We start from the raw sequence: 8558 nt of genomic DNA, 5'->3' as shown, positions 1-8558 counted from the left end.
CGAGTTTTAATCCGCTTTAATTATGAAAAATCGTCAAGTGCCGACGGTTTTTCCTTCTACATTTTCCGTCCCCACCCCTATTTTTCTCTTTCCCTCTCCCTTTAGTACACCCCCCCCCCCACTCAACCCCTCAACACCGTTCCGTCGTCTGACTTTTCTCCAGACATTTTACTTTCTCTCTCTCTCTCTTTCTCTATCTATTTATCTCTTTCTTTCTTTCTTTCCCCTTTTTTATATATATAATCATCCCTTTTTAAAACATTTTTTTCTCCGAACGTGTATCATCATCAGCTAGCTAGCTAGCTAGCTAGCTGCTGGTCCTTTTCGTCGACCGATTCATCGTTCCTCGTTTATATCGCTGTTTTATACGTAATTACGTTGATTACGTTGATATTTTACCGACATGAATATATTTCTCGTGCTTTATAAACTTTGTTAATTAGAATAAAAACATGGTGATGATGATGATGATGATGATGATGAAGATGATGATGATAATAATAAACGACTATAATGATATTCATATGATATTATCGAATATTTACTTGCAATCGATCACAAACATTATCTTTTCTTTTATCTCCAAGATTCTTATTATTTTATTAGGGGTTATTATTTTTTAATGCAACAACGTACGCAAGTATAAATTAGTTACAATTCATATATATGTAGGTACATTTGTAAGAAATAGCGTGCTTGGTTATATTTTACGAGTTCCGACCTACTTCATGTTTCAAGCGGTTTCTAATGAACTTTTTAATCTTCTCTCTGGATGAGAGAACAATTGCATCAGTTCACGTTGCATTATCATTTAGCAGCTATTTTTATTCAACAACGTTATATTCATATTGTATCTTCGTTGTTTCGCTTCCATTAAAACGGTAGGCCAATCGAACACGTGGTCGAATCGTTGATACATCAATTTTTCCAAAGCTTCTTCTTGCACTTCAAGAAATTCCTCAATTATGTGTTGTGTCTGTTATAAGAGTAATTTAATATTTTTCGATAGGTACAATTTATTTGTTGAATATAAATGATCTTTTTAATTATTCGTACGATTCAATTCTCTTTATAATTTCACGTGATTTTGAATTCACGTATCAATTTATTAAAATTATCTTGTTTTTAAATAGAAACAAAAAATAAACTTTATAAAATTGTCTCATCAGTTTATAACAGATTCATTTGATTTTTACCTTTTCTTGAACCAAAGATTCCTCGATGACCTTCCTCGTTGATATTTGATCTTTCAATGGTATTGGTTTGATATAAGGTAAGGATGTGTCCGTTTGATCTAGAGTATGCTTATGATCAATTTCTTGTTCCGGAAATAGATAAGTTACGGTCTCTTGGAAAATCTGGTCGCGTTGTTGCAGAATCTCGCGAATTTGTCTTTCCTTCTTCTGGGCCTCTTGGCGTAATTTTAAAACTGGTGCTCGTTGCCTTTCAAGAACGTCTCTCCTGAGGCCTTTCTTTTCGAGAATAGTTATTTGCATACGTTTCATTTCCATCTCGTGCCAACGTTCTTTAGCTTCTTCTATAAATTGCCAAGGTTTCCTTATCTAAAATATTCCAATCGAGATATTATTTTAGTCGATCGAATATCAAAGTATCTATCTAACTAAAAGGAAATGATTATTCGAGAAGAAGAAAGATCAATAGTGACTAATAAACTCGATCATAATATTGATTTCAATCTTCTGTTTCTTTTAAAGAAACCCTCAATATAGATATATGTATATATCGTATACTTTTTTTTCCTTCTCTTTTCCTCCTCAGCTTTTCTCAATATCTCGTCCATTTCTTCTCGAAGCTTTCTTTCCGTTTCTATACGTTTCTCCTCGGCTTCCCTTTCTTGTAATTTTTTTTTTTTCATCGATCCTTTCAAAGTTCGTTTCGTTCCAAGCGTCTTGCCAATCTTTAAATTTAGCTATCTGCTCGGATAAAATAAATTGAACGTTTATATTAGCATTGTATCGAAATGGAAATCGATAATGAAAGATAAGTAGTTGAAGATATATATACTCTGTCGACTTGCTGATCGGCATAATTTTGCATCCACGTAATGTCGCTAACGTCGAACGTCAGTAATGTTGGGGGTGCGGTAAATATTCTTAATGTACCATTGAAGTCGCATATTCCGACACATTGAGGATCTAATGGTAACTCATGCGTATAAATACCCGTAATTATTCGACCGGACACGCTTTGCGTAATAATCGGTTCTTGTCCCTTAACGATGAAATCCCAAATTTCCATGGTACCGTCTATTCGTACCAAAACTAGAATCGTCGGTCGGAAGTTGCCCCAGGTGCAACCCGTGTAACTAGACAAAAAGTAAACTTTAGATTTCGGAGTGTAAGTTATGCGAAGTTGTTTCATAGTGCGTGGGAATAGGAGTGGGGTGAAACTTTAGTTTTATATCATAAACATAACGTCGCTCGGAATTCTCGTATTTCGCTTGTGTAACAAGAGCTAACCATCGCTTCGGGCGATGAAGGGATCTTGGACCGAACGTTGTGTATGATACTACACATATATGTAGCTACGTTGAAAGGTAGGGAAGGGAAGGGAAGGGAAGGGAAAGGAAGGGAAGGGAAGGGAAGGGAAGGGAAGGGAAGGGAAGGGGTTGTATCGAAAATAGCTTTCATTAACGAAGCGGCGCGTTGGTGCTCGTGTTATAACCGTAAGTTATGGCTGTATTGTCATGCAGATCATACCGAAAGTTCGGTTTCTCCACTAGCGAAAACTACATACAAGCGATGCATCCCAAAACGAGCTAGGTGCTTGCGTAGCAATACGAAACGCTACCGCGGCAATTACATGCTGTACATTGCAGCAATTTATCGTACGAGATACTCGTTATTTTTTTTATTTTACTACGGATGAAAACGCCAGCCCATTATCGTACGCATGTATGTTTTATATACGTTTATACGATATATTATATTCCTATTGTCGCACATCTCGATATTATTATATCGACGTTTCTCTTCCTAGACAAGTAATTCGTCTCTAATCGATCAATATGACCTACATCTTCTTTCCACCTATCGTAATATACATACGTGTCTATATATTGAGTCAAGCTAACCCATCCATGCGGTAATGAATGTGATAACGAACGCGATAACGAACGAGAATGCAGGAGAGGTTTGAGTGAGTAGATGAAGTAAAAAAAAAGCGACGACATATTGGATTTTTTCCTCGCTTACCTCAGGTTCGATTTTTTCCAAATAATCGGCTCTACATAGTCCTCCCGCCAAATAGCAAAAATGTGTCCGCCCACGGTGGCAACTATTTTTTCATGATACTTCGATCTCACCATATGCGTAACCGGTCCATCATGTATACGCTTCATCCACTTCCATTTACATTCTTCGCGGTTAGATGTCAATTTTGTATCGAATTCGAAACCCTCCCAAGTAACAAGTCCGACATATCCTACGGATTTCGATATTACGTCTTTCGATATTGTTAATATAATATTATCCTAATGAAATACGATAATAATTGATATACCTTCGATCGTGCCAATAAAAATTTCTGGTTTCATAATGTAATCGGATTTTTCTTGTATCAGTTTATAATATCGTCTCGCGGTAATATCCGTCTTGATAATTGGAAACGGTTCGTCGAGTTGTTTTTTTAAATTAGGATAATACATGGTAAAAGTGCTCAACACTGTACGTCGATTCTCGTTCGGATAATGAATGAATAGCACGTAATACGGTTTCCAAATACGATTGAGCATTTCAAAAGGTGAAGTTGATTCTAGCAGTGCGTGAGGTAGGGTACCTTGTTTTTGTTTCTCTTTCAACAGAGTTTCCTTCTTCGTTACGTTTTCCCTTCGAACAGATTGCGTTTTAATTAGTGCCGTGTATGGAGAAGAGGTTAGGATTCAATTGGTAGTAGATAAAGGAATTCGATATGCGAGTAGAGGAACGATCGATGATTAGAAAGGAGAACCTATCCATCAATTTTCGACTGTACGCAATGTTGGTGAGAGCGCATGAGAATGTTGGATGGTACGGAGAGAGTTGGTAGGGCCATTAGAGTTCGCCAGACTCGAGGAGTTTCTAGAAGAGGGATGAGAAGCGAAGATGGAAAGTGGTGGGTGATCGCGTAGAATGGCCGACTAGGATCGGAGGACCCCAGAGGATGCAGACGTTTCTCTTGGCCGTTTAGCTCGCGACAAGTTTCTCAGGGGGCGTGGACGAACATTCAAAGTCACTAACTTCGGCTCCCGGCAGACGGTTGGTGTAATTCTCGCTGGTGGTTATCAATTGGCAGCTCAGGTCGTAGCTCACGTTATCCAACGACGAGTTGACCCTGCGGCTCTTTAATGAGTTCGCATGGCGCTGACGTAGTCAGTCGGAAGGATGAAAGACTTTAAACGAGCTAGGAAGATGAACGTTAGAGTAGAATGGTACACACAGCTTTAATCGAAGGAAGCTTCGTTCTGTTACTAAGAGAACGAGAAGGATAACAACTACCAGAAGGTATAGAATTCATTTATCGAAAATCAAGATTACATTCTAACCGTTCCTAAAGAAAATTGTGTGCGCTTATATTTTACTTGTCTTTTGTCTCGATATGTGCTAACAGTGATAATCCGAAAGACATAAACGTTCTGTGAACTAACTTGAGATCCCAAAAGGCAATAGTACCGTCCATACTACTGGTAACGAATTGCCAAGGGAGATCCTCGAGCGTCGTACTGGCAGCTAGAGATTGGATTCTACCGTTCTTCTCGACCTTGTGGTAAGGTGGTATCCAAGCTATTTGGGTTATGGTACCCTTCTGGCTGTGTTGCAACGAGGACATCGCCACCGGTCTTATGACCGAGGATCCAACGGTTTCTCGCATCCACCTCATCAGACCCCGCATAGCAATTCTATATCTCACTTGGGCGGAAGTGTGCACTATTACCGCCTCTACGTTTTCGATTCTACCCGGTATAGACCAAATGGCGATCTGAACGATGCAACGGAAATACCATAAAGTGTTTGCTATTGGTATCTTCGCGTATGGCTCTCGTAACAAATAAATTCTCTTACCTCGATACCCGTCGGTTCAAACATAGTGCTTACCTGACCGTTAGCGCAACCACCAATGATGACGTTACTATTCAGAGGACAAATAGATATCGCTGTGATCTCCCTTGGGCATTCTAGGATTAGCTTCGGAGACAAACAATCATTGAACGACCATATTAATGCTACATTGTCACCTTTGGAATCCCTGAGGACCTATAAAATAATAAATGGACTTTGATCGTTTATATTCGTACAACTTTTCCCATAAGATTTTTCATTAATTTGGCCTATTTTAAAATGCATTGTATTTAAAATATGAACAATCACTAAACCCTTTTAGATCTATTCTTTGATAAAACTGTTAATATCATTATGTACCTCGTCGTATGTTCGTTGTCCTACAAAGTGTTCATCTTTGGAATGATGAGTATACGTCGCGCAAAGAATACCAGTCCATAAAGGATGCCAAGATAAATCATTAATAACTTTTTGTTTTGTTACTTTGCCGTCATAAAAACTTTGGTGTTCGTTGTACCCTACCGGTATCGGTGCTTTTGTATCTCTTTCATAATGCACCAGATTTGTATAATCATCCGCGTAAATATCCCAGGTCGCGTTCATTTGCACCTATTTTGTGATCAATACTTTTAATAGAAAAACAACAACAAAATAAAAAAGTAAAAAATACAAAATAAAATAAAAATAACACTTAAAGATAATTACGAAAAATAATTAATCTTGCTTGTTAAGTGTAGAGACCTGATCGCACATAATGTCAGTATTACGTCGTAGAAATCTCGTGAGATTGTCGGTATCTTCTTCCGTAAAGGCGGATATATCGATCGGTTCATACTCGTATCGGTATTGAAACCAGGAATTTGCGGGTATTGAAGGCGCGGTCTGAGCTTCGTTGTCTTTGGTGCTGGGCGTCACTTGCGTGGACCTGCTTATCGTGTTTCGTGACACGTTCTCGAATGTCTGCCGATATGGCAGCAAGTCGATGTATCCGTCCCTTTGATCGTCCGCACTCCTGTCTACCAGATTCATTGGCACGTTGAGCAAATTCGCCGTAGATACGACCTGTTTATCGTACGTTAATACAATCCACTTAACAACAATCTCTCTCTCTCTCTCTCTCTCTCTCTCTCTCACTCAACGATAATTTAAATCGAACATACGATGTGAGATGCATTATTAAATTTGAAAAAAAGGGAATCTATAAACCGGAGGAAGAAAACATATGCCTCTTATGTTGGAATCTACTATACTTGTACCTTGATCTCGAGTTTTGGCCTTTGATTCTTGACAACGTTCTCATCGACCTCCTTGCCGCTTCCCAAATCCTTCCACTTGGCTGGGTGCTTGTAAACGGCGCTCCTCACGTGAATCTCATGCTCCCGTCTCTGCATTTGAATTTGCTGCAATACGGCTTCCTTTGCCTCGGTGCTAAGGCAAATGTAAAATTGGCCCTCCTCAGTGACGGAAGGGGCGTAACCGATCAGCATTCTCTCCTCGGGATACTCAAGGATCTCGTTCTTCATCGGCAAGAACTCACTGCTCTCTGAGTGAAGATCTAGGTTGTCCTCAATGATCTCCTTCTTCACCCATACCCATGGATATTCCGTAGTTACGTTCTCATCGATTACGCAACCAAGACTTTTTTGAGTTAAAGAAGATAGATCGATTCTTGCTATACCGGCAGTACCCTAAATGTTAATTTCAAAGAACAATTCGATTCTAAATAAAGAAAGATACGTTTTGTTTCGTTTTCTATATATGTATATATTATATATAACCATAGAAACGGAATAACGGATTTCTCGTGATAATTGTGGCGATGGTGGTAATTCGGTTTCATCGTCTATTTTACCAAGTTTTAAGATATCATAAACGGAAGGACCACTGGCTTTGTAAGAATCTAACTCGTATATGGTTTTTCTTCGTTCCACAATAGGTTCTACGAGATCTATGTGGATTTTTTTTTTCGCTTCCTTTTCCCAATCCTTATCTAAATTTCGTAAAAACGATGTGAATGAGAGACGACGGTAAAAAAAAAAATAAGATTATTAAAAAAAATATCAAATATCTCTACCTTCTTCCTTAATTTCTTCCTCTATATCTTGTTCTTCTTCTTCTGCTTTCTCTGTATCCTCTTCCATTTTTCGCTCGTCATTATCTGTATCTTCGTCGTAAAAAAATTCATCACCGTAATCGTAATCACCATCGGTTTCTTTTTCACTGAACTTTTTATCGTTTTCCATAATAACGTTTTATAAGATTTTAATCGACGAAATAGTCATTGAATATTTCGTCAAATAAAATAAACAAAAGACGAATTGCGAGTATTATTTATCGAGATTCTTTCGGTAAAAATGGAAGTTTTTGAAAATACAGTATCTCTTGCCGAAAAGGTTATAGAAACGCATGGACACGCGTTGAAGATGAAGAGATAGTGGTTATGGAGGGTAGGTGAGAGGTTAACGGGGTAAAGGGGAGTATCGTTAAGGACTCCCGTTGCGAAATAATCCTGAAAACTAATTTCACCGTAAGCGTAGTTGCCAGAGACGATGTGTAGCAATGATACTCCGTTGGTCGTGTCGCTCTTCTGTTAGGAACTCGAGCGTTAGAGGAAAAGGGTTATATGTATGAACTCGGAGATATGAGATATATCTATATATATATGTGTGTGTGTATATATGCGAAGATGAGGAGGTAAAAGGGCGGAAAGAGTGGAAAGAAGGAAGTACAGCAAGCAACGGGAAGTGAATAAATCTGGTCGAGGTAATTTCGGTCTTGCTTCATCTGACCTCTACTTTTTTTTGTCGTTTTAACCCTTTCTCATCAAAGAATTTCTACTCTTTTTTTCGATCCTTATCGCTCTTCTAATTCTCGTCAATGAAACCTTTTATCGTTTTTACTCTTTACCATCCAAAGTTTTATCATCTTGATCTGTTTTCTTTCCTACATTGCAAATATTTTTCGATGTAATAATAATTGTGGGAATTTGAAGGGCTATAGAAAAGTAGCGTATTATATTTTACTATATCATATTTTGATATTCTACTTATCTCTCTCTCTCTCTCTATCGAGTTTCTAGGAACGAAGAAAAGGGAGAATACGAGTGGTAGATATAAGTTATGGAAAAGACTGCTTCGTTCACGTACATTTCGGAAAAGATATTTTCAACCTTCGTATCTCCGGGCGTATTCCATTCGTTTATTCGCACGAATGCCGGATCGCGATCCCACGGTAAAATACATCATGAGATACGAATTGGAGTTATATATTCGAGCGGGAGACGAAAAACTTTTTATTGTGTTAGTCCAGTATAGCCGGAGATGTAAAATACCGCGTTAAACTTTCCACTGGAACTTTTTTATGAGTATTATGAAAGAACGACTAATTTAGTTTCTCTGCTGTGTCTATCGTTAACGCGTTGCGAATAACTTGGAATATTTTATTCCAAACCCTTCCCTTCACCTTCCCCACTCTCCCTTACCCCGTGTACTTGATTCAATT

The 8558-nt window shown here is 38.3% G+C and overlaps 1 protein-coding gene across 1 annotated transcript; it reads right to left on the bottom strand.

Moving 5' to 3' along the window:
* Positions 1–253: 253 nt before the first annotated feature.
* Positions 254–7300, bottom strand: LOC107074576 (dynein axonemal intermediate chain 3). The gene is made up of 12 exons (XM_089175247.1): positions 7132–7300; positions 6836–7047; positions 6314–6745; positions 5775–6182; positions 5418–5666; positions 5029–5252; positions 4646–4951; positions 3523–3896; positions 3216–3444; positions 2026–2326; positions 1197–1934; positions 254–976 (listed from the first exon to the last, which is right to left on the bottom strand). Exons 1-11 carry the CDS (start codon positions 7298–7300, stop codon positions 1776–1778), a joined length of 3063 nt encoding a protein of 1020 aa, XP_089031373.1. The 3' UTR covers positions 254–976; positions 1197–1775.
* Positions 7301–8558: the final 1258 nt, after the last annotated feature.

Source organism: Polistes dominula, unplaced genomic scaffold, assembly GCF_049000335.1.
Source record: "Polistes dominula isolate Pdom_NZ unplaced genomic scaffold, Pdom_raw_medaka contig_82, whole genome shotgun sequence".
In the NCBI taxonomy this organism is placed as follows: domain Eukaryota; kingdom Metazoa; phylum Arthropoda; class Insecta; order Hymenoptera; family Vespidae; genus Polistes; species Polistes dominula.
This window is presented reverse-complemented; position numbering and strand designations above follow the sequence as displayed.

Bases quoted from the DNA above. Each gene is read 5' to 3' on its own strand.
- LOC107074576 (XM_089175247.1), bottom strand. From the start codon at position 7,300: ATGGAAAACGATAAAAAGTTCAGTGAAAAAGAAACCGATGGTGATTAC. The intron at 4,952-5,028 runs GCGAAGATACCA...TATACCGGGTAG, and splicing joins ATTTGTTACGAGAGCCATAC to AATCGAAAACGTAGAGGCGG. The intron at 2,327-3,215 runs GTAAGCGAGGAA...CTTTTTGTCTAG, and splicing joins TGGAAAAAATCGAACCTGAG to TTACACGGGTTGCACCTGGG.